At 37.4% G+C, this 27,534-nt stretch overlaps 1 protein-coding gene across 2 annotated transcripts in view; it reads left to right on the plus strand.

Annotated features, from left to right (window-relative positions):
• The window catches only part of LOC126198525 (THO complex subunit 2), a 304,001-nt gene that overhangs the window by 270,566 nt on the left and 5,901 nt on the right, over positions 1–27,534 (plus strand). For both annotated transcript variants that reach the window (XM_049934917.1, XM_049934916.1), the window contains exons 28-30: positions 6,473–6,643; positions 17,900–17,960; positions 18,056–18,132. In XM_049934917.1, coding sequence (XP_049790874.1) covers positions 6,473–6,643; positions 17,900–17,960; positions 18,056–18,132 — 309 coding nt within the window. The remainder of the gene's footprint in view (positions 1–6,472; positions 6,644–17,899; positions 17,961–18,055; positions 18,133–27,534) is intronic.

The following is a 27,534-nucleotide window of genomic DNA, read 5'->3' on the forward strand; positions in this document are numbered from 1 at the left end:
TGCACTGTTGTACAGAGTCCACATTAAACTTTCAATTCCACCTATAACTCACTGGGTAAATTAATTCAAATGCCTGAGGAAAGCAAGCCCCACCGCTTCCAATCACACCATGCCTTACAAATCTCTGTAGTGTATTACGGTTGATGACAGTTTTACTTTAAAAGAAAAGTTGTTATATTTCATGCTTGTGCTCATGTTTCCACAAAAATGTCTAATTCATTTTTTTCCTTGACCTACTTCACCATATGTTTATAAAACAAATTGCTCATGACAAAAATGTTTGTAAAATATCATGAGTGTGAGAGCTTAATTTCTCCGAGGCTTAAATGAAGTTTTTAATACATCATGCGACCTCCTATGTCTTACAGAACTCTCATTGATCTTTTAATATCACAGATGGAAAAATTAAAAGCAATCCATACAGAATTAATTTAAGAAAAGGCAACATTAATAAACTTGGTTAGTCTGTTTTAATGGTAATGACAGATGCTTTGCCATTGCCTTATAGGTACTGTTAGTTATTTAATTGTCACAAAATAAACATTTTTCGGTAAATCATAACGTGAGTTAACATTAAATATATTAATATGAGTGAACCAACCTATTTTAATTCAACATTGTGTTCGTTGTGAAACTATTAATGCTACCAACAGTTATACAATTAGAGGCAAAAAGATTGCCTGGACTGAATAATGTAGAATTCAAGAACAGAGCTCTGTGCATGCCAAGTTCAGGAGCAGCAGTGTTCACAACTCTAGGAGTCTGTGGAGCTTCAGCATGGTGTGTACATCACCAAATAGAAGCACTGTCATAGTTAGGGTACAGTATATGTTGGGATTCATTGCAGTTTAACTCATCGTATCATTTCTTTTGAAAATCATTATTCAAGCATGTAGAAACGGTTAAAATATAAGAACTCCACATCAGTAGAATTACTGTGAAAAGGAGCATTTCAGGCCTGTTTCAATAACTTGAGTGGATAGGCTGTCGGTTTTGCGAACATAAAGGATGAGTGTATGAATCTAACTGGCGTCAGTTGATATACACACACCTGTGCAGGTGATATTTTAAACCTTATTTCCCTACAAATTGTGCAGTTTTAGGTTTTTTTTTAGGTTTCACATTCTTTCAAAAGATTCCATTTTATAATAATCTAATCTTTAAACAAAGGGACAAATGGCCATAATAAAAATATTGAAAATGGATATATTTATTTATAATTTTTTCAGCCACCACCTGGTGTGTGTATAGTTTTCAACTAAGAAAAATGTTTCAGCTGATTGGCATATTTTTCGGAGTCCTCATGCATGGTTTACACAAGCGAGTGGATGTGCCTTCCAGTATCTGTTGTTTCCAATTTAATATTCATTCTTCAGCTATGTTAGGCGTATTCAACTGGCATATTTTTTGTAGTCCTCGTGTGCAGTTTACACGTGATTGGATGTGCCTTCCAGTATCTGTTGTTTCCAGTTTAATATTTGTTCTTCAACTGTGTCAGACTTATTCAGCCATTACAGTAAAAAGAAGGGATTGGCAGCTCCTTGCTAGTGTGTCAGCTTACTGTTCTGGTAGCTGTAGTATGTATCAAATCAAATGTCACTGCAGCTTTTTTTTTTTAATCACATTGCTAATGTTTTGTGCTTTGTTTACTTTTTGTAATTAAATTATATTTTTTCTGGGTTGTTTTCCCCGCTATTCTCTTCAGTACTTCCCACGCCCGGGTTCCCGGGTTCGATTCCCGGCGGGGTCAGGGATTTTCTCTGCCTCGTGATGATTGGGTGTTGTGTGATGTCCTTAGGTTAGTTAGATTTAAGTAGATCTAAGTTCTAGGGGACCATAGATGTTAAGTCCCATAGTGCTCAGAGCCATTTTCTCTTCAGTAAATAACTAATTATAATTTGTGAATTTGATGTCTGAAAATAATCTTCCTTGGAATTTAATGTTTATCTGACCTCCCATAACAATAAAAATAATATCCTTGGAGAGTGATACTCATCAGACCTCCCATAAAAATAGAAATAATATAATAGCAAGTAGATTTGTATTTTGAAATTAATATTGTTGGCCTAATAACTATGTAGTCCTTATACAGAAAAATGAAGAATGGGCTACATATAACTTAAGTACTTTTTCCTCATGCCATTGGCAGTAAGAACAGCTTGGATCCTTCAGGCATGAATTGACAAGTTCATGGAAACCATCCTCATCCACAGCAGTTCCCTCCCATGAAGGATGAACTAAATCTCATAGGACCCTCACAGTTCCCAGAGGAGGGTCTGGCCAATTGTCCTACAGAGTCTTCTTAAGTTGAGCATGTTCTAAAGTGCCAGCTCCCCTGTAAGATATACATCCCAAATATTTCACACTTGTGTGTGTGTTTCTAGCACGTATGGCCGCAAAGCATACACCATATCATTACTTATCTGTGCGGCAAACAAAAGCAGAACCTCTGCTCTTGAACTCGATTGTGCTCTCATTGGAGAAGATGACTTTCCTCCAATCGACATCTTCTGAGGAACTCACAATTGGTAGTCTGTCTATGGCTTGTTCTTCAGACAACAGTTCTTTGATAAGAGCACGATGGGACCTCATTCTGTGGTCCATTAATCTTCTGAGAACAGTTCTCGATGAGCCTGGGAAATGTGAAGCTCTCCTTAGGTCCTGGAGGAATGACAAAGGAACACTCTGGGCTGCCCCAACGATTTCTTCATCTTGTCTCTGTGTAGAGACTCTTGGTCTTCCAGGTATTGGACATGTCACTACCTCATCGTTATCTCTAAAGCATCTAATCCATCTCCTTGCTGTGGAAGCATCAACACCATAATGATGTTCAACCTCAGATGCACTAATACTGTTTTCAAAGAGAGGAATTATTTTGCAGCGAAAACTCACATCAGCCATTTTGAAGCAGACATATGATGTCTGCCAGTCAGCTGATAAGTTTCTCTTACTGAAAACTATAGAGACACCAGGTGGTGATCAAAGTAATTACAGATAAATACATCCATTTTCAATATTTTTGCTATGACCGTTTGTGTGATTGTTTAAAGATTAGATTATTATAAAATGGAATCTTTTGAAAGATACTTGAACGCTCATCCTTTACATTCGTAAATCGCCAGCCTATCCACTCAGCCATTGAAACAGATATGAAACGCTCGTCCTTATAGTAATTGTACTGATGTGGGGTTCATATATTTTAATAGTTCCTAAGTGCTCGAATAATGATTTTCAAAAGAAATGATAGGATCAGTTAAATTACAATGAATCTCAAAATATACTGTATCCGACTATTATATTGCTTCTATTTGATGATGTAAACACCAATCTGAAACTCCACAGACTGCTGGAGTTCTGAACACTGGCACTTCTGAACTTGGGGCACGCACAATGCTCTGTTCTTGGACTCTACATTATTCAGGCCGGGCAATCTTTTTGCCTCTGATTGTATACATTAATCAGTTATGGATGTGTGGTGAAAGTATCATTCTTGCAAATAATGGTGTTGACCATACATTAAGTTACCATTTCATGTAGATTTTTTGCAGTTTATCATATTTTTGCCACTCAGTAGATAAAAGTCATTTATTTACTTTATTCCTTCATATACAGGGTTATTACAAATGATTGAAGCGATTTCACAGCTCTACAATAACTTTATTATTTGAGATATTTTCACAATGCTTTGCACACACATACAAAAACTCAAAAAGTTTTTTTAGGCATTCACAAATGTTCGATATGTGCCCCTTTAGTGATTCAGCAGAGATCGAGCCGATAATCAAGTTCCTCCCACACTCGGCGCAGCATGTCCCCATCAATGAGTTCAAAAGCATCGTTGATGCGAGCTCGCAGTTCTGGCTCGTTTCTTGGTAGAGGAGGTTTAAACACTGAATCTTTCACATAACCCCACAGAAAGAAATCGCATGGGGTTAAGTCGGGAGAGCGTGGAGGCCATGACATGAATTGCTGGTCATGATCTCCACCACGACCGATCCATCTCCTGTTTAAGAAATGCCGAACATCATGATGGAAATGCGGTGGAGCACCATCCTGTTGAAAGATGAAGTCGGCGCTGTCGGTCTCCAGTTGTGGCATGAGCCAATTTTCCAGCCTGTCCAGATACACGTGTCCTGTAACGTTTTTTTCGCAGAAGAAAAAGGGGCCGTAAACTTTAAACCATGAGATTGCACAAAACACGTTAACTTTTGGTGAATTGCGAATGTGCTGCACGAATGCGTGAGGATTCTCCACGTTCAGATTCGCACATTGTGTCTGTTCACTTCACCGTTAAGAAAAAATGTTGCTTCATCACTGAAAACAAGTTTCGCAATGAACGCATCCTCTTCCATGAGCTGTTGCAACCGCGCCGAAAATTCAAAGCATTTGACTGTGTCATCGGGTGTCAGGGCTTGTAGCAATTGTAAACGCTAAGGCTTCTGCTTTAGCCTTTTCCGTAAGATTTTCCAAACCGTCGGCTGTGGTACGTTTAGCTCCCTGCTTGCTTTATTCGTCGACTTCCGCGGGCTACGCGTGAAACTTGCCCGCACGCGTTCAACCGTTTCTTCGCTCACTGCAGGCCGACCCGTTGATTTCCCCTTACAGAGGCATCCAGAAGCTTTAAACTGCACATACCATCGCCAAATGGAGTTAGCAGTTGGTGGATCTTTGTTGAACTTCGTCCTGAAGTGTCGTTGCACTGTTATGACTGACTGATGTGAGTGCATTTCAAGCACGACATACGCTTTCTCGACTCCTGTCGCCATTTTGTCTCACTGCGCTCTCGAGCGCTCTGGCGGCAGAAACCTGAAGTGCGGCTTCAGCCGAACAAAACTTTATGAGTTTTTCTACGTATCTGTAGTGTGTCCTGACCATATGGCAATGAATGGAGCTACAGTGAATTTATGAAATCACTTCAATCATTTGTAATAGCCCTGTATGTTATACACCATCATTTAATGATGGGGTTCTATTTAAGAAGGGTAGGTTTTTGGACAGTTATATACATAACTGTGGCATTGATACAATTCTATTACTACATCACTGTCTTTAGGGATACTCTGGGCAAACAATTTGTTGTAGAAGCTTTCAGTAGCACAATATTTGTAAAATCTACCTCTACCAATTTCCATACCTAAGTATGTGTTGTACTGTGTAGCATGCATTCTTTTATAGCACTGCTTAATTTATATCATCTTTCTGTGGGTTGGTCCGTTTTTAAACTTTCTTCTTTTCATATGCATCTGTGTATAGTAGTAATTTCTTTTATTTAGTGTTCCTCAATGCCACCAGCTGTGTTTCAGGCTGTGCTTATAATCAATTTCTTCCTATTTCTTGGATGAGTTAGTTCACTAGACAGTTATCCATATTGAATGGACATCAGTTTCAAAATAGCTAAATAGTTAAATGCATGTTCAAATTAAATTATATTGGTGTTGTCTTGTGTGTGTGACCTGCTCATATAGCTTAACATGCAGTGTGCTAGCTTGTGAGACTAGGTGGTGAGCCAGATATGGAACAAACCCACATGGTGAGTTAATGACAGTTGGTCTGCTACACTGGTTAGCATGAGTGTTGTTTTTATACAGTTTTCCAACCTTGTTTAGGCAAATGCTGGGCTGGTCTACAATCTCTGCCTCAGAAAATACACTAACATTTAAAATACAATAACACACACAACAAAGTTTTCACAGTGATAATGGTGCTAATGACTGCTCATTTTAGTTAACTGACGATGGTGGTGACGGGAAAGGTATTTGGCCATAAAACTAGAAATAAAAGTAAATATCCCAAATCTTTTATAATAGACACAGTATGACAGGATCAACACTAAGAAAGTGAGAGCTGCAGTCTTGTATGGTGAATGTTTCACAGCTTCATCATGTTACCCAGTCACAGACATACAATGTATTTGAATTATTTCTCTGTTGAACTATTCTTATTTTACTGTAAGTTTGAAGAACAAGCATAATACATAACTTCGTTTTGTGTGTGTGTGTGTGTGTGTGTGTGTGTGTGTGTGGATGTGTTTTGTTGTATAATAATAATAATAAAAATAATAATACTTGTTTCTAAGTACCTTAGTGTGGATGCTGAAGATTATGATCTTGAATATCAAATACTCTTCCATCATCATCATCTGACACAAATATTTCACTAAATGATTATCAGCTTGATATATTACTTCATTTTGTATTTGGCTAGTAATATTTATTTCATATACTCTATTTAGTAAGAATAGGGAAAATAGTGACAACATTTGATTTATTAGAATGTTCGTGAATGTTGGCACACTCATTTGCTGCATAAGGTTTTCTTTGTGTGTGTGTGTGTGTGTGTGTGTGTGTGTGTGTGTGTGTGTGTGTGTGTGTGTTTGCTTTGTATATCTGTTTCTTTCCTTAGCCTTTCCAATGCTTCCATGTTTCATTTCAAGTAACATCCCTACCCTGTGGTCACATTTCTGTATCCACAGAGTTCAAAACATGAAGAGCGGAAACAGCAGTTGTTACTCGAGCAGATGGCCCTGGAGAAAGCGGAAAAGAAAGAAAGGAGCTCAAAATCAAAAGAAAAAGGCACCCGTGATAAGTCAACCACTGATGAAGAAAAAGAGCTCAGAAAGGAACGGAAGCTTGGTCGCAAAAGGGTAAGTAGTAATTCATGTTTTAATTCAAAATTAAAAAAACTTTAACTTTTCATTTATGTTTCATTTTGTTTTATAAAAGAGTTCAATAAATACACAAGTTATGTTAATCAGAACCGTAGTTCGATATTGCATGGTTTGATAGAGCACTAGATATACTGGGTGAGTCAAGGATTTTCACATAAACCTTAACATTTCAAATGTGTCTTGGATGCAGTTTGTAAATTCCTACTTACTTTCAGCAGTGTGAACTCGGTACATCATCATTGTTTTGTAATTTTCCATTTGTTCCCATATCAACTAATTATTGACATCAGAAATGAATCATCTATTTTCTATTGTGGCTTCAAAGTAATGCAGCAAATTTAAGTATTTGTTGTGTTCCTGCATCATCTAGAGCTGTAATAAAAACACCTGGTAATGGACAATCAAGACTTGAACTACTGTCAACGATTTGTCCCATTATGTTCATAGGCAAAATTTGCACTTTTAGACCTCTCAGCCTTGGATTTTAATGTAACATTGCTCTAGTAAACTTTTTGCTGGTGGAGATGGTGCAGTTGTTGAGCACAGGACTGTTATGTGGCAGGAGTAAGATTCCAGTCCCCATTCCCTTGTTGAGCTATCTGTATTTTACATAAGTTGCTACATGTGAATCAGTGATATCTTCAAGACAGCCAAGGTAGGATTCTTACCATACTTTTGTGTAAAATAATCTCATGTGCTCCATCTCCAATGAGCATATCATTTACAGATGATTAATATCTAACCCATATTCCTTCATATGGCTTTATGTTGTGTACATTTGTGTGACATTCTCCTATCTTGGGTACTGTGCTGCATTTCTTGTAATATTCCACCATTAAACTATTATACTAAGAATCTAGTGTACCACAAGCAACATTGCAGGTGTTTTTAACTATATCCTTTTGTCTATTGTGTCTCAATGTTTTAAGCGATAGACTAAGGCTCCAAAACTCTTGGTTTCAACCCCCATTCAGTACTAGGATTTTTTTTACTGACACATATCACTACTGTCACCTTTCACTGTGTTTGTCAGTGTGAAAAGATCAAGCAGCGCCATGGTTTTGGGCTAACATTAAACTGTAGGTGCCCTTCTAACTGTCTTGTAACTCAGTTCAAAGGATGGAGGAAGACAGTGGCATATGCATCCACAAGGACCATACCTACTAAAGTACTGCAATGTTCTAATGATCCTTCGGGCTTATGGCAGCTTTACCTTTATTTTATCCTATTATCTGTCTTTTCTACTGCAAAGGATCTGTGGTATCTCCATTTCACTTTCACTACCACTATTAAGATTGAGAAACAACACCACAAAGTTAATTTCAGCAGAAATTCCCTTAGGAGGGTTATTCAGAAAGTAAGGACCTATTTCTTATAAAACATAAACCATCTCTGTTTTATACATAGTTTCCATATTTGTTTAAACATTTGTCACAATGTCCTGCAAGCTTTTGTATCCCTGTGTCGTAGACATCTGCTGCCTGTGTGGATACTCAGTTGTTAACTGCTTCTTTTGCCATTGACATCTGTTGTGAAGCACTTGCCTCTGAGAAACTGCTGTAGATAGACGAACAAGTGAAAATTGCTTAGTGCCAAGTCTGGTCTGTACAGTGGGTGGACAGTCTGTTCCCATCCAAAATATCTGATTAGATTTGGGTGGGAATGGCAGAATGAGGTTAGTCATTGTCACACAGCAACACAACTCCAGACCTCAGAAGATCATGTTTATTTAGTATTGCACATCAAAGTTGATTCAGGATACCACAGTAAGTGGCTGTGTTTATTGTTGCATGTTGCTGTGTAAATTTCACTAACAAGGCTCAATATCTGCCCCAAAACATGGTTGCCATTATATTGTGTGTTTAGATTGTCTTCTTGGCCTTGTCTTTGATTTGTTATGTTCTCTGACACTGTTCCAGTGACTGACGTGTAGACTCTGGAGCTCATGTGAGTAACCTACGTCTTGTCTACTGTGACAGTCTTCCCTAAAAATTGATCACCTTCCTTATGATACTGGTCAAAAAAATTGACCGCACAAGCCATTCTTTCCATATTGTGTTTTTTCAGTAAGCAGCCTGGGAACCCAATGTGCACACAGTTTGTGACATTGCTACTTTTCAGAGACAAATTTTGTGCAGTGTTGTTCTACCCACATTCGGAAATTCCAGTGCTAAAGTTGAAGTTGTGAATTGCCAGTCTTCATGATTCTTTTTGTCAACAGCTTTGACCAGATCTGAGATCACTGATGATCGGCCTAATCACCATTCTTCATAGATTTTTTCCCAGCTGTCCTTGAAAGCTGTCGCCCATTCATTCTGCAGTGTTCTTTGCTATCAAAAACCAAATCACTGACCGTACTTCACAGTGGGCTGACCAGGTGCTTTAAACATTCTGAAATAACACTCTAAACAACACACTGTGACAATACCAATGCAAATGGCATCTTTTGATGAGTAATGCAAGCCAGGAGACAGTACATATGTGACTTTTATTGCTCGCGTGTCATTCGATTAGCAACGGCGATTCAGACCGTACTTTCCAAATACCCCTCCTATTTTATTTCAACAGCTATTAAATTATTTCATGTATAATTCTATGAATTTTAGATTAGCTGGTAGTTTTTACAGTAAATGGGTCTAGTGGATCATAAAATGATAGTGTTCTTCTGACACAGTAATGTTTTTGTAGATACATTGGAGGTATGTAATTGTCAGTCATGCTTTCCACTCTGAACAGTTTTCTGAAATTCATATCACAACAGAAAATGATCATTGCAGAATGAAATTCCACTCAGATTTAATGCAGATACATACTCGTATTTAGTGGAGGCATTGATTTGACACATTTTAATCTTTTTCATTACTTATATATAAAAAATTGAGGGAAACATTCCACGTGGGAAAAATATATCTAAAAACAAAGATGATGTGACTTACCAAACGAAAACGCTGGCAGGTCCCTCTTTCCTGATGAGGCAACAGTTTGTTGCAAAAGCTTGAATTTTGTGTGTATGTTTTTGTGTCTATCGACCTGCCAACGCTTTCGTTTCTTTTTATATATATAAACTCTTTGTCTTTAAATATGTCTGCTTGTGTCTGTATATGTGTGGATGGATATGTGTGTGTGTGCACGAGTGTATACCCGTCCTTTTTTCCCCCTAAGGTAAGTCTTTCCGCTCCCGGGATTGGAATGACTCCTTACCCTCTCCCTTAAAACCCACATCCTTTCGTCTTTCCCTCTCCTTCCCCTCTTTCCTGATGAGGCAACAGTTTGTTGCGAAAGCTTGAATTTTGTGTGTGTGTTTGTGTTTGTTTGTGTGTCTATCGACGTGCCAGCGCTTTCGTTCGGTAAGTCACATCATCTTTGTTTCTACATATATTTTTCCCACATGAATGTTTCCCATGTTGTCTTTGTTTATTTCTATTTTTAAATGGCGAAATGTATTAGTCCAGATAATGAAGGAAAATCAGGGAAAAAATTCATGTAGTCACAAATTTTTGCACAGTGGTAGGAGGGAGTCATGAACAACATCCTAAAATTCCTAACTGGGACTGTGAGCGTGGGGATTTGCAGGGGAAGGGGTGGAGGGTGCGTTTAAAGGTCACTTTTTATGTTTCTCTTGAATAACTCAAATCTGTGCCTTTAGTGAAAATTTTTTCCACTACGAAATCAAACTACATTCATTTGCTGTCCATTTTGGCTCTAGGACTAATAGTTGCCACATTAAAGGTGATGGCAAAATTGCAGATTATTAATAATAATGTTTCAGTGTTATAAAATTAATGTTTATTGTTAAATAAAGTGGGCTAAGAATAAATATTTAATTTGTGTACCACATCTAAATGCAGTAGAACCATATTAAGGGATAAATTGTGGTTGCCAGATTATGGTCATGCCATCATAGGTCTGCAGACTGAAGAGTGAGCTGTTGATTCCCCATTCTCTCTTTTACACATCATCACAAAAAGCAACTATAAGGTGTTTCACAAAATTATACTGACCCTTTCTCAGTTCATGTTGTGAATCACTGGCAACACAATGTGCAGACATGCCCAGGGATATCTATTTTTGCATAGCATAGAGTTATTAATAACTTAGAATTAGTGATCAACTTCCCTACAAGTATATCTCAAGACAGTAGCACTCTAACAGATAATGTGTTTGTACAGCAAGAGGATTTAAAACTAACACATGCTTTCCCAGTAATAAATAGATTATCAGACCACGATGCACAATTGATTAACTTAAAAAACCTAGCAAGGTGTACAGTTCAGAAACCATTAAGTAAAAGTGTAAGTAAGACTGGTCAACCCGGTTTCTATAGGGCACTTCAGAGAAAGTTAAAGAAATGTTAATTGGAGAGATGTATATCATTAGCCAAATGCGAATGATAAATACAACATATTTCTTGATAAATTTATATCCCTTTTTGAACGTTGTTGCCCCAAAAAAGTTACAAATGTAACACCAGTCTGTCTCCAAAGAAACCTTGTATTACTGCAGGTATTAAAGTGTCTTCAGACAGAAAAAGAGAATTGTATGAGACAGCAAGAATTAGTAAAGACCCAGAAGTAATTTTACACTATAAAAATGATAACTTACTGAGAAAAGTTGTCAGAAAATCGAAAAATATGTATATTAGAGATGAGATTAATAACTCGGCCAATACAATCAAATCAGTATGGAATGTCATTAGAAGAGAGACAGGAAAAGTAATCACTGGGGTAGATAGTATTGCTATTAAAAAGAATGAGACAATCTTAACCAACAGTATACAAGTAGCTAATGTATTTAACAACAGTTTCTTAAGTGTAGGTGAAAAAATTGTTGAGAATAGTTCAAAAGAAAAAGCCAATCAGTGCATGGAAGAGTCAGTTTTGGGAAATCCTTGTCAGATTAATTTTCATCTAACAACCTCTTGTGAAATAAGGAAGATCACTAAATCTTTGAAAATTAAATGTTCTGTTGGAGTAGATGACATCTCTTTACAAGATATTAAAACAATGTGGAGCAGTTACAGCTGATGTTCTGAGTCACATCTGTAATGCAGCACTAAATCAGGGTATTTTTCCAGACAAATTAAAATATGCCATTGTCGAACCTCTCTCCAAAAAAGGGAACACCACAGATGTCAGTAATTACCAGCCAGTACCCTAGCTTACAGCATTTTCAAAAAATAGTCGAGCAAGTAATGTACTCAAGTAGTTAGCCATCTCAACAGTAATGAGATTCTTAGTAAGTCACAGTTTGGATTTCAAAAATGCTGTTCTACTGAAACAGCAATACAGAATTTCAATGCCCACGTAATAGAGTATTTAAATAGTAAAATGTCACCAGTAGGAATTTTCTGTGACTTGTCCTAAGCACACGTGTGTGTGTGTGTGTGTGTGTGTGTGTGTGTGTGTGTGTTCACACCTTTGTAAAAATAAAGTTTTAACAAAATGTCAGTTTGGTTTCCAGAAAGGTTTTTCAACGGAAAATGCTATATACACTTCCACTAATGAAATATTAAATGCTCTTGAGTAACCGGAAGTCACCGGTTGAGATTTTTTGTGATCTCTCAAAGTCTTTTGATTGTGTAATTCATGGAATGCTTCTGGATCAGCTCAAGTACTGTGGTATGAATGGGACAACGCTCAAATGGTTTAAATCATACCTAACTGGAAGAGTGCAGAAAGTTGAAATAAGCAGTTCACGCAATATGCAAAAGCTGGTGATAGACTGGGGAACAATCAAGAATGGGGTGCCGCAAGGTTCGTTCGGTCGTGGGTCCTCTGCCATTCTGGTACTTTTTGCCGATGATACAAGTATAGCTACCACACCCAACAGACAAAAATTAACTGGTGAAATTGTAAACGATGTTTTTCAGAAAATCATTAGGCCTAAGTGGTTCTCTGCAAATGGGTTCTCATTAAACTTTGACAAGACACAGTACATACAGTTCCACACAGTAAATGGAGTGACACCATTAATAAATATAGACTTCGATCAGAAATCGGTAGCTAAGGTAGAATATTCAAAATTTCTAGGTGTATGCATTGATGAGGGTTGAACTGGAAAAAACACACTGAAGATCTGCTGAAACGTTTGAGTTCAGCTACTTATGCTATTAGGGTCATTGCAAATTTTGTCGATATACATCTGAGTAAATTAGCTTACCACACCTATTTTCATTCTCTGCATTCGTATGGCATCATATTATGGGGTAACTCATCATAGAGTAAAAGAGTGTTCATTGCACAAAAGTGTGTAATCAGAATAATTGCTGGAGCTCATCTAAGAACATCCTGCAGACACTTATTTAAAGAGCTAGAGATCTTCATTGTAGCCTCACAATATATATATTCACTTATGAAATTTGTTATTAACAATCCGAACAAATTCAAAAGTAATAGCAGTGTACATGGCTACAACAATAGGAGAAAAGATGATCTTCACTATTCAAGGTTAAATCTAACTTTGGCTCAGAAGGGGGTAAATTATGCTGCCACAAGTCTTTGGTCACTTACCTGATAGCATCAAAAGTCTGACAGATAGCCATATAGCATTTAAAGGAAATTAAAAGAGCCATATAGCATTTAGAAGGAAATTAAAAGAATTTCTTAATGGCATCTCCTTCTATTCATTAGACGAATTTTTGGATATAGTAAGTGGGTAATTTCCACAGCCCCCACAAAAAAAAGTGTACTGTAATATTTTGTGTACTGTAATATCTTGTATAGACATCTTTTATTAACCTGACACGGGTTCCACATCATTATGAAGTGTCGTATTCATGATCTATGGAACAAGTACTAATCTAATCTAATCACATTATGTTACAAAAATTACAATTCTACAGTATAAATGGAACAGCATCCGAGTGGTTTAAGTTGTATCAACAGAATAGGAAGCAAAAAGTTTCTTTATATGGTTTAAGCGCTTTAAGGAAGTTCCCACTTCATCTAACTGGGGTGAAATTACATTAGGTGCTCCACAGGTTTCGATCATGGGACCTCTTCTGTTCTTTATATATGTGAATGATCTCCTTTCTTTTCTGAAACAAGAAGCTAGAGCGACACTGTTTGCTGATGATACAAGCATCATTATTAATCTAGTAAAAGAAACTCTAACAGAAAATGATACAAATAATGTCTTTTGATTAGTTTTCTGTGAATGGGCTTGCTCTAAACTTTGAAAAAACGCAGTACATCCTATTTTCTACTGCAAGGAGTACAGTTCCTTTAATAAATATAACACATCAACAGAAGTCAGTAGCCAGAGTAGAGCATACTAAGTTTTTGGGTGTACATAAAGATGAGAAAGGAAAATTCACATTTTGGATCTCCTAAAGTGACTAGCATCAGCAACTTTTGCAATTAGAATGATTGCTAATTTTGAAGATATAGAAATTAGCAAGCTAACATATTTTGCATACTTTCACTCTGTGATGTCATATGGAATAATATTTTGGGATAACTCAACACATAGGCAAAAAGTATTCACTGCTCAAAAGAAAGTGGTTAGAATAATGTGTGGTGCTAATAGTTGCACATCTTGTAGGCATCTGTTTAAAAAGTTAAAAATTCTTACAATAGCCTCACAGTACAGTTATTCAGTAATGAAATTTGTTCTCAAAAACATGAACCAGTTCAGTGATATTCATGATATAATACCAGAAGAAAGAAAGACTTACTCTATCCTCTACTTAACCTATCTTTGACACGGAAATGGGTAAAATATGCAGCTGTAAAACTTTTTGATAAATTACCAGGTGAAATAAAATGTCTGATAGACAGCAGTAATAGCTTCAAAAATAAATTTAAATCATACCTTGTTAATAACTCCTTCAACACCATAGATGAATTCTCGAATAGGAGTAAATAAATCTACAGGTATAATATACGCATTTTGTGCATTTGTTATGCACTTGACACATTCCACATCATAATGGTTGCTGTGAGATCGATCAGTGGAGCATATAACTGACTGACTAATGCTACATGGAGTACAAATAATAATAATAATAATAATAATACAAGAAACACATGTGGACAGCATTCACTTATATCTCTGCACACTGTTCTACACTGCTAGAGGGCAAATGAGTCTTTGACATTCTGTACAGTAGTTGTTGTATTCTTCTGAGAAAGGTGCTTCCTGCACCACTAATGCTGTTCGCATATCAGTTTATAGGCAGACTATAACTCGCCAGTATTTCTTGTCGAATTCTCATCTGTGAACGAACAAAATAACTTCACTGAGCTCGTGTTTATGTAGTGGAGCTATTTTCAGTTTATTAAGTACTTATTTGCAGTTATTAAGTGAGCAAGTATGTAAAAAAATAAAATAAAAAGAAGAAAAATCATACGCCTCTACGGCTAGAGCTGTCAGCTGCCTACCACACTGAAGTGCCTATCCAAAGTGCAATATACTGGCAGTATTTATTCGATAATATCAATTTCATTGCTCTTACCCTCCTATCCCCTTCCCTGTTCCCATTCCAGCACTACACAGCCCTTTGCTCCACCAACAACCTGACAGTCATTTTACTTCTCTCCTTTTCTGCTGGCCCCTTCCCCTTGCCCTTCGTCTAACCTGACTGCGATTAGCTTCCCCACCCTCTCTCACTTCATAACCGTATATGCTCTCAAAAGCAGAACTTTACTGTTCGTCACCCCTATCCTGCTATCCCCAGCCTCCTCCTTACCCCCACCACCCAGTTGCTTCTGCCATCATGCAGTGCTGCTCGCAGTCTGACCTTGGCAGCCAACAACTCAACTGTCATTGTGTGTGTGTGTGTGTGTGTGTGTGTGTGTGTGTGTGCTTCTATCACCAGTGCCAGTGTGAACTGAGATTCTAGAGACTCTGCCATACCATATTGGGAAGGTTGTAGTTTATTAAAGACTTTTGTGGCTCAAATGGAGGAACTCCGCAGGTTCGGAATCCAGGCTTTTAAGTTGGCAGCTACAGTAGGATTTACGGTCTCCACCAACTCACTAAGAAGAGCAGAGAAAGTGTTGTTTGGAATTTAAGTCAGTCTTCTGCTTTCTGGTGCCATTTTATGAGTACTGGTCTCCAGGCCATTTTAAGGGGTCTGTTAAACACCACGTCTAAAGGTTTTAGCAAAAATGTGGCATTTAGAGGGAGACGAATGAATTCAATTTTGTACTCCTTACACATTTTCAGCACCTCTGATGAAAAATGGGAAGACAGATTGTCACCCAGCATTACTTTTACTCTATATTTCCTGGCCCAGGGTAACACAATAGTCTAGAACCAATGTTTTAAAATGACTTAATCAAACCATCCAGACTTCGACCTGTTTATCTGATTCCAGGAGGCCCTCCTCGTGTCCAAGTATCCCTGATGTGTTGGGAGTTGTAAACAACATATACATGTGGGAGTTTACTTTTGGCCATACCAGAAAACATAGTACTGGTTGCTGATTTGGAAATGTTCACAATTTTCTCTGGATACTTGGTTCTTCTTTTGAAAATAAACATTTTTCCACTAGGTTCATCAGCTAGATTTGTTTCATCATAATTTGGGATATTACTAGGGCTGACACTCTCTTGAGTCTTTTCAAGATTTGCAAAATAATTCTTGACTGTTTTGATGTAAATCTGGAACATAAATAGTAATAAAAGTAATAATTTTGAACAGACAAAATAAAAATTGCTTCATAAAACTGAAAACAGCATAAAATCAATTGTGTCACCAACTATTTAAAACTACGGTAAATTTGCTCTCTTAGCAGGGATGTTTCTTGAAGTTCTCGTCAGTAGCATGGCATTTCAGTGAATAAAACTGTCCATCCACACTTCTCTGGGGAAATTGTTTTTGAACACTTTTGCATTCTGTCTGGTTTTGTCAAGATAATGGTTTGCTAATACCTGAAAGTCGAATTTCAAAATTGTAAATCTGCACTCTGAAACTGTAATCATCTGTTCGGCATTGATATTTTTCGTCTTCTACATTAAACACATTTCTTTCCCCTGGTTTCCTGCATGTCTTCTCATTATATGGTCTCCCAAGGTAGTTTGTGGAATTCCATATATCTTTGCAGTATTTCTAATTATTAGCATGTTTATCTTTATATCCTCAATTGCTGTATCAAAATCTGGACACTTAGAGACATGTCAATCACCTACTGCGTTACAGGAAACACTGACAATGAAAGCATGGAAATCGTGGCAAGACAACATTGACTTTCACAGCAGAACAAAATCCCACAGTAACCATTGCAGTTGTTCGACTTTGTCAAATGCTTGTTCGACTGTATTATTTCAACTTGTGAAAAGTTTCAATAACACAGAAAAAAATATTTTTGTTGTAATATTTTGTTAAGTCTAAAATCATGGTAATAGAAAGAAAGAAAAAAAAAACAATGTTGTATTTCAGTACAACTTAAATGGGCTAAATTGATAAGTTAGACACAGTACATATTTTTACTATTTCTCGCATTGGTGACAATGAGTTATAAATAACCAAGGAATGCGATATTTTTGTTATGCACCACCCTGCAAGGACAAAAGGAAGATCTTATCAGTCAGCTGAAGCCCGCAGTGGCGGCTAGTAGCTAATTGTGTTAGCATAAACATGCAAATTTAGAACACGTACACAGTGGTCGATTCTAGATCACCAGGTCACTTCTAGATAATCTATGGTAATCATAAACCATTATTTGTTCACTTATTGATCTCTCTCTCTCTCTCTATCTATCTATCTATCTATCTATCTATCTTCAAACTGTTGCAAGAAAAATGTGGTATACTGCTATGCCTACACAGCACTTTAAAATCCCAGTGAATACTGTCCAGAAACAAATTAGTGTTCATGGGTTATGCATATAATAAAGACCATTTGCTGTGTTTTCTTTCAGTACATTATACAGCAATTCTTAATCTTAGCTGTATTTGAGTGAAAGTGATAAGGAGCAAATTATAATTTCACAGAGTGTCGTCAGATTTTTTACACAGTGTAGATGTGACATGGACTTTGCATTATGATCAGTAATCATATGCAAACGTGCTACAGTTGATAAAAAGAGTAGTATTGCTACAACATGTATTGCTGCAAAGCCCCATATTCAATTATATTTCTTTACACTCCACCTGTAGTTGAGCCTACACATAAAACTGCAAAAATTTGATCGTGCTACCATTTGCATGGTTCCCATAATAATTAAGTTCATAATAAATATATCAATAATCACTTGCCAACTATAGTCCAAAAATTTTCCCATTCTAGGATCGCGCAGAAGAGGCACTTCTTCTAGCTGAGCAGAAACGCCGTAAAGAGGAAGAAAAAGGTACCAGTGATTCCTGTAGGACAACATATTTCTCTAAGAAAAGCTGTAGCTTTCCTTGCAATGTAATTTGCAATTTTTGACACTTCTCCTTGCAGTTGCTAAACTGGGAAGTCATCAGAATGGCGACCCTAATGAGGGTCATGTTCGAGAGAAACACCACTACAGTACCAGGGTAAAGAAAGTAAAGCTTTGTGTGCCGCTTGTTGTGCATGTACCACTGCTTGGGCTTAAACTCTGCAGATATGGCTGCTTCCTCAAGTACATCAGTGTAGAAAACAGTCTCTCTCGTTGTCTTAATTTTCATTTATTTTGTATTACATTATTTACTACAGTTAAATATTATTTTGAGAATTTGTTGATCTCTTGACACTTGGGTACTTCCGGCTTTCATGTAAACAATCTCTTAACACTTTCTACCTTTCTTTGGGTACTTATGAGTAACCTTTTCCGTACTTATAGGAAGATGTGGATGTACATAAAAAAGAAAGGTCAGCAACATACAGCATGTCAGCAGCAAATGCTGTAAAGAAATGTTATTTACATGTTAGAAAAAATTTTCCTGGAAAAAAGTAACATGCATGAAATTATAATCATTACGCACTTCTCCTTAAAAAGTAAATCTTCACTTAATTCATTTGTTGACACATTTGCAAAATTAGACAAAAATAGTGACATATTTATCAATAATGCTGTGTAAAAAAAAAAAAAAAAAAAAAAAAAAGCCAAACGCTGCTAGAGGAGAAAAAAACGCAAAAAGTCTTAAGCATTGTGCTGATTAATTTCATCTTAATGTGATCTGTTTTCATACATTAATGTTAATATACTTCAACAGTCAGCTATTAGATGGCAACAAAAGACAAGTAAGCTTAATGTTATTACCAAACCTAATGAGATCTCTAGCAAAAAGCAAAATAATCGACCCAGCTATTGTTGAATCTTAACCGTCCGGCAGTTTAACATTCTCTCTCTCTCTCTCTCTCTCTCTCTCTCTCTCTCTCTCTCTCTCTCTCTCTCGCTCTCGGACAAAAGTAATATGACAGACTTCTGAATGTTCTTTCTATGGCCGTAGTGGAAGACCACCATGACCTCATCTCTCTTATATACCAGGTACTCAGAAACAGATACAGTAGTTTTTGGTGGCCAGGAGACGGACCAAATAAAAAAGAGGTAGCAGCCGTGAATGTCAACTTTTTATGTCAGGAATTAAAAGGGAATGTTGAAGAAGGGAAGTGTATTGATCTTCAGCCCTAACATTCACCACCAATCAAACGTGCCATGAACAACTGACTTAGCCAACTTGAACACCACAGCCATCAAATCTACACAGGTACAACCAAGTATTTCAACAAGTATAATGCCCCTCAGAAGAACAGACAGTTGGAGGATGGAGAACAATACAGTGGTATTTTACCACTGTGGATGCCTCTGACAAATTGTACGCTACAGCAGAGGAAGAAGATGAGTGTTCGATGACGTCAATGTTGTCAGATGTCAGCCAGCCTGACAGTTCTGTTCATGCTAGTCGACTGCATACAATTATAGTTGACGTGTGGGATGAAGCCCATTACTGTACCCTAGACAAGGAAGCTCCCTAACGTTCTGTAATTGTTCATAGTCCCTCGGAGGTACCAGTCACTTACCGTGTCACTGGCTTCAGGAAAACTAAGTGAGGTGACCCATCTGTGGAGATGAGGTCGCTACTGATGAAAATCCTCTATGAAAGACAGTTACCGAGATGTCAGGGAATCTCATCAACAATCAACCTGATTGGTCATTATTGACCCAAGGGGTTCTTTTCCTCTAATGTTTGAATGCTTATCATCACCAGCTAAAGAAGACTATGTTCTGTGATATGAAAGCATTGTGCTGATAATCACAAATTGGAAATAGGTCTAGCTAGGAGGAACATGCATAGCAAGAATAACTATCCATGACAAAAGACGCTCTTTCACAACTGGACTTTATTGTGGTTATGATTTTGTTTGGTGGAGATGCTCAGTGATTCAAACCGTCTACATCACCTGGCTCCAATTACGCAATGTAAAAGCCATCAACTACATGAGCAGGAATGGAAATATGAGTAGTGCATTGTTGTATATACAGGAAACCAACTGATTCTAAAACAGCAGCAAGTCAGTTGCATATGAGGTGTCCATCAGTGTATTCCAGAGATGCTGATCAGGACCCGAAGAAATGTCTGAAAGGATTTGACCAGTCTTCAAATACAACAGGTTCGGTAAATGTGTACATTTACTGGGGCAGTACTGTCCAACAGTGGTTTGAAAACCATGAACAGCAGCTTAATAACTGGACCAAATTCCAGGCCAACTGAAGAAAACATTTGGTGACAATCAGCAGCAAGTCCATTTAACAGAACAACAATTGAAAAATAGGGCCCAATATCCTGGAGGAATGACACAGTCCAACATACAGATTGTTTTGGCCCTGTGGCACCTTGTGAATCTGAATGTGACAAAAGAAGACAAATACATGTGATGAAAGGAGTTGCAGAAGACACATGCCAAGCTCTTCTGGTAAAGGATGTTGCAACAACAAAGGAATTCATCAAGTGTGTCAGTGCATCGAGGAAATGTAATAGAAAAGAGTCGGACAAAATAAATATGAGCAAGTCGTGAATGTGGTCCCTAAGACCATTGTGGAAGACTCCTGTGACCTCACCTTTCTCATATACCAAGTAGTAAGAGATAAGATACAGCAGTTTATGCCAGCAAGGCCTGTCATGACGTAATAGAGAACATTGAAGAAGCCCATCATGATACCCTGGACAAGGTCGCTCTCCAACACACCGTAGGCATTCTCCATCACCATATGGAGGTTCCATTCGCTTACCTAGCCACTGAATTCAGGAAAATTTAGCAAGGTGACTCTCTGTGGAGGTGAGGCTGCCACAGATAGAAATCCTCTATGGACAACAGCTACCTAGATGTCAGGGAATCTCATCGACGGCCAACCTGTCCAGCTGCTAGTGAACTCGGTGGTTTTTCTGTAATGTCAAATGCTTATCACTGCCAGCTAAAGAAGACTATGTTTTGTGATACGAAAATTATGTAGCTCAAAGCTGCAAATGGGAAATAATCGAGCTGACAGGAACATGAATTGCAACAGTAAATTTAGTGACAGAACACTGCATCTCAAATTTGACTTGATTGTGGGTACGGTGCAACATTACTGATCCATATCCATTCAGCTTCAAAGCCATAGTTGCAACGGGACAAGTGGGGAAAGTGTAACTTTAGCAGAGTTTTGGTACGGCACCGTGCGGTATTATTAACTGAGGTGTCTGCAATGTGTGATGCAAAGTATTAAAAATCTGTTTCTTGTAAATATAATTTCAGTCTCACATAGTGAAAGATAAAACATCATATCCTTCTGCTCCTTCCCATTTTACTGTGAAAGTTACTCTCAGTGAGAGGACAAACTTCTACCTGAACTAAATTCTTTGAATATAACCAAAAATAGAACAAATAAATCATTCCAGGGAACTGTTGAAGTTACAAGAAAATGCAAACTGACTGAAACAGATGAAATAGGAAACAGTTCTCCTATACATTTAATATAATTCTGGCCAGTGTTTTGTAGATCTGTAATTTCAAACACAAGAAGATTATCCTCTCTGACTCAGTATAATATTGGTTTGCATGCAGTCTGTCAGTGCATATTGCTTGGGTGTGAACTTACTTCACTTTGTATCTCACAAAGAAGATGGCAGAAACGTTTCAAGTAGCAGTGTTATCGTATGATAAGCAGCTGTGTAATTTTAGTGTCAATTTCTGTTTAGTGTCAATTTCTGACAAATTTTAAGTATGTCGGAAAAATACCACATAATGTATTTTTTTAAGTTCTGGAAAGCAGCTGTTATAATTGCAGAAAAATGACTTCCTCCTTTCCATATTTCATTTTTGCAGTTACTGCAATGTGCTTTCTTTGCAAAACCCAAGTCATATGTTAACCTGCAAACTGCGAATTATTTCCTAACATGTCACACTGTTGTACACAGATGAATACTTGTAAGAAGTGAAAGCTAATTAGGCCAGTGTGTGCCTCCAGAGGGCAAGTGCCACTTTTTGGAAAAAAATGGTTTGTCCATATGATCTGTTTAAATAATATTGGAAAAATAATTCTTTGTAATACTATTGGTGATCCTGAAGTTGAAAACTGCGTGAGTAGTCAGGGAGCACAGTGGTAAGACATTTGGATTTACATTTGGGCCATCTGTCTATCCGGATTTACATTTTCCATGATGTTTCTAAACCACTTAAGGCAAATAGTTCCTTTGAAAAGGGCATAGCTTATTTCCTGCCCCGTCATTACCCTGTCCCAGCTTCTAAACTTCAGCTCCAATGATTCGTTGCCAATGAAACAGTACATTATAATCTTCCTTCACATTCAAGTCAGTGGTTTAAATTCTCATTCAGCCATCGTGATTTACATTTATCACGTTGTCCTTAATTAAATTAAGAAAAAATCTTGGATACTCAACTGAGAAGGACACATACAAATTTTTACCCCATCTTGAGTTTGTGCTCCTTTCAACAGTTGGAGGTTAACGTCTAATTTTCTTCCGTGCTTGGACAGTTTTCAGTTGTGCATCAGCTCTAACCTGAATCTGTAAGGTCATCGTTCACTTTTTGCATCAACAGACCCATAACCAGTTTATAGCATTTTCAATAAAAGAACAGTTAGTTGTCGAATGACTATTGCATCAACTGACTGTGTGGTACAGGATCCTATTTCTGGCTCGAGACCATTCTGTCTCTGCTGCTTTATGATCCAACAATCAGTTTCGAAAATATATAAGTAATATTTTTGAGTTATATTGTTTACCCACTAACACCTAAACTCCATAAGCAGCAGTAATATCATCAGCTAAAGATTACTGCAGGAATGTAATTGCTGTATGAGGATTATGGGACTGTTTGGAAGTAGAAGCATCACAAGCAATTTAACTCAGAAAAGCACTGTAGTTAACTAACATACATTCTTCACAAAATGGTACAGTGCTAAATACAAGTGTGGCTGCCCTGTGTTCATGTGTGATTAGACTATCACTGTAGAAGCTGGAGAAATGTGAGTGATCTACCTGTAGAAGTTTCATAGTCACAAACAGAGATTTCGATTTAAGTTATTAAATACGTAACATTGAAGTAACCCAGGATTTGAAAAATTGTAAACATTAGCATTTGCATTTTTACAGAGGTCTGTTAAATGATTGATCACATTTTATTAACTGAATTTTATTTTTTATTGGCAGGGCATGGTTGAATTCTACTCGTACATTGCCTATTCCTGTAAAAGCAATAGGTGCTTCTTAGTCTAGCTGTGCATACATAGTAGGTGACTTTTCTTGCGGTTGTAACACCACAAAAACAAATTGTATGGAATGAATTTCCACCTTGACACATCCAATTGCATTGAACTCAGCCCAGTGAAGGACAAACTCCCAATGTTCTTCACTGAAGGAAATCTTTGTTCTCAGTAAACAGCAGACAGTGTAGAAAATAATACATAGTGATAATGAGACGAGAGAGGACATAAGGAAATAACTTGACTACCTGAGCTATAAGCGGTGGTCAAATGGAAACGAGACAGATGGAAAAAAGTAGTGAGCTAGCTGATTATTACTTCAAAAGTAACTATGCATGTATGCCACTGTGAGACAAGATGATCAATTCCTTCCTGGAAAAATGTTTGCAGTTGGCTATGGAACCATGATTGTACCCAGGCATCCGTCCAAAGCAAATCGACAGTCACAAATGTCTTTGTACGGGGCTCCAAAAATATGGAAATCTTATCGGGAGAGATCGGGACTGTATGGAAGATGTGGAAGGGCTTCCCAGTGAAACTTCTGCTGCAGCATACTCAACATAGCCTTGACAATGTACTGCCCACATGCTGTCAAGGTTGTTTAGAGTATGTTTCAGAAGAACTGCTGGGAACCCCTTACAGGTCCTACACTCAGTCCCGACCCCTTCCCACGTGAATTCCATATTGTTTGTGCACAGAAGAAAGACGTTCATTGCCATCAAATTGATTCTGATAAAGTGGTGCACACGTGGGTACAATCACAGTTCAGTGGGCAACTGCAAACATTTGCCATGAAGCCTCTGACCATCTTGTCTCACTGTGGCATAAGTGTATTAACATTTCCAGTGATTATATGTGATAGAATGAACAGTTTACTTACTTTCCCAACTGTCTCATTTTCATTTGACTGCCCCTTATAGACAGCCAGAACAGTGGGGCTGAGATTTTCTACAAGAAGACAGTCACTGAATACCACTGGGAATTGGAATACACAAGAATGCGCCATCATAGACTTGGTCAGATATAAATATTTAGGTGACTATATAACAGATAGAAACAGGAGCAACAAGGGAATAATAGAGCGCTAGGAGATGACCAATAATATACGCACAATGAAAAATATATCTACAGATGCAAAACTCAGACATTAAAAGACAACTGTGAGGAATGTGGCACTTTGTGCAGCTGAGATGATAACACTAGGAATATATGGTGCAAATCAGTGGAGAAGGACAGCGAGAAATACTGGACACAGAAAGGACTGATGTTAGATGGATGTTAACGTGTAGTGAAGAACTTTGTGTGTGCATGAGGACAGTGTCATGAAAAATCAAAACTAAAGTCTTCATGATTTTCAGGACATGTAATGAGGATGAATTACCAAAGTGTGTGGGAAACTGCATGTTGTACGAGAGGAGAGACTGGAACCAAGTACACACCGATCAATGTGGCAGAGATCAACAACAACAGAAAAGCATACAGTACTGGAAAAGGGTAGTGCGCGAGGCAGAAAAGGGAATAGGATACTGAAGATCATGAGAGAAGAAGAGAAAGGATGGATATCTTCTAGGAGTTGAAGAAAATTCAATCCATGAACAAGCTACCTATTGTCCTATTGAGGCCATAATCAAAGAAGAACTAATACATTAAAATTACCATTGCCTGATGAACTAATTCCATCATCTTCCGAAAGTAATCTTTCACTTTAGTTTGCTATGGGGAAAAAAGGGATGCAAGCAAAAAATATGAGCTCCAGGACAGGGATGCTAGAAAAGCAGCATTATCAAGAAAGTAAATGACAGTCAGTAAGGCAAGCTTATTGAAACTAAAACATTCAAGGACTTCCTATTGTTCACACACATGCAAAAATGTCTTAAGAAAAACAAAACAATATGTTTGTTTCAGGAAATTCACTCTGCACCAAACAAAATTATTTTTACTAGAATAAAGTAGTCACAAGTATATTAAAATGTAGGACAAAAATATAAATTCTACAAAAAAGAAATATTTCATAAGTGATCTACTAAAGTAAGAAAGTGGATTGTGACTCACAATTCCTGTGTACACATTAGGCATTGAGGGTAGCAATTAGTTTGAAAAAGTTGAAATATCAGGGAAATTAATACAGAGAGAGAGAGAGAGAGAGAGAATATTTGTGTCATAAAAATAAAGTGAATGACAGAATGTGCAACATACAGCAATCTTTTTCAATTTATAAATTTGCTGACCTGTATAATAACTTTTGTCTCTCTGTGTGTGTGTGTGTGGGTGCGTGCGTGCGTGCGTGTTGTATATGCTGTATGCTGCAAATTTTGTCATTCACCTTATTTTTATTTCACATATGTTCAGTGATTTTGCTCCCATAATTTCAGTTTCAGATGAAGAAAGACCAGAATGCACACTTCAAATAAAGCTCTGTTTTCAAATCATCTGGGTTGCGATATGTGTCCCAAAATTCTGTTCGGACAACACTTCCGACTACTAAATAATTTCCACAGGTCAAATTGTTAATAGCTACTTGCAGTCTGTCTTTTGCCATCTGGGGGATGTTGACAGTGTATCCTCAAATGTCTGTGAATCATTTTTCTTAAAGCAGTTGGGTGTATCTTTTGTGTGCCAGCAATTGTGCTTTCCAAACGCAATAGGTGTAGATGTTTCTCTGTGAGCCCATATAAGTCTGTGGAAGTTGTGATTAGTTTCATTGTCCATCATGTATCAACAAATAATGTCTTATATTGTTAGTGTGGCGTAAGGTGTCATTTGTTACTAAGGGAACACTTACTTCTAAGAGAGTGACCTTCAACTTCATGGGTATAAATCTCACTGTTCAAACATTGCAGGGCTCTTACCACAGTAGTGCTGCCAGTAATAATATCAGTTGACTAATATTTTTGTTCTGCATGAGTCAGTATGGACAAAAGTAAAATTTCCAGAAACCTAAGTAAAAAAAGGGGGGGGGGAGGGGGGCTGCGCTGACCAAATGTGAGTAGATGTTTGAGTCTCACTGTCGTATTCTCATGTGGATCTCTGTTATCTTAATACAGTTGTCTGCCTTTACCATCTTATATGGCATTGGTGGGTTTTGTTTGATGTTTGTGACAACACATCACTAAAAACTGAGAACAAGAAAGTTAAAAAACAAAGTAATGAGCTGTGGATAGAAAATATTCATCAAAAGAGTTACTGGAAAAGGCATAAATCAAGTATTGGTTTCCTGTCCATTTTTTCTGGGTTAAGTTTAAAATAAACTGTGGAAAAGTAACAAATGAAGGGTGAATCCTTCAGAGGTTAACAGCTGGAGGAAGATACTGTTCTGTAGATTAACAGAAGATGAACAATAGTCACAAGTAATTATCCAAGGGACCTCCCGTACTATTGCTTACATAGTAACGCATGTCTGTAGATATATTTCATTGCTATTATAGTACTTATAATTACCATCTCAGTTGGCTGGCATCTGTAGAGTTTTCTATTTCAACACCATCTCCAATAGTTAATATTAATGTTTGTTGTGTTTGTATAATTTCTGTTGTAGAATACATATCCACAGCTTGCATTCTACATAATATGACCTCTCGTGTGCCACTTTGTTTTAGGTGTTTCATTTATTTCATTGATGTGTGGTGATTGTGTTTGGGACTTGTATAGAAACTGCATAGTGTTATTCTAGGGGCTAAGATCAACTAAAACAAAACACAGGTTGGAACTTTCATTAATGGTAGAGATGTTGAGCTACAAGAAAGCTGCACATCGTCAAATGCTGGGTGCCAATATTGTAACATCAACTACATGTGTTATGCCTTCAAAAGACTAATGGTGATTTATATCCTTGGGTTGTCCAAACAACAATAAAGATTAAGAACTAAAAGAAAGCTAGTTCATTGAAGAACGATAACTGCAGAATAGATGTCATCATTATGGTTCAGGTTACAATATCAGTTGCTGTCTTCATTAGTCCAAGCATATTTTCCAGTGGTATCTTTGTGTCTGCTAATTGTGACATTTTTATTGCTATGCTATTAAGACTATCAAAGAGCCACTGAAAGTGAATTTTTCTCTATCCCGTCACTACATTGCACACCCATTTGCAGCCGTTTGCAGATGTCACTAGGCATGCCACGAATGCTCAGGTGTATTCAGATCCTGGTTCTGGATTAGATATTCACCAGTAAGATTCTTTAGACAATCAAACTCACATGTATCAAACAGATTCAAACATCTGATTATTTGACAAATGAGTTAATGTGTT

This window comes from Schistocerca nitens, chromosome 8 (assembly GCF_023898315.1).
Source record: "Schistocerca nitens isolate TAMUIC-IGC-003100 chromosome 8, iqSchNite1.1, whole genome shotgun sequence".
Lineage (NCBI taxonomy): Eukaryota > Metazoa > Arthropoda > Insecta > Orthoptera > Acrididae > Schistocerca > Schistocerca nitens.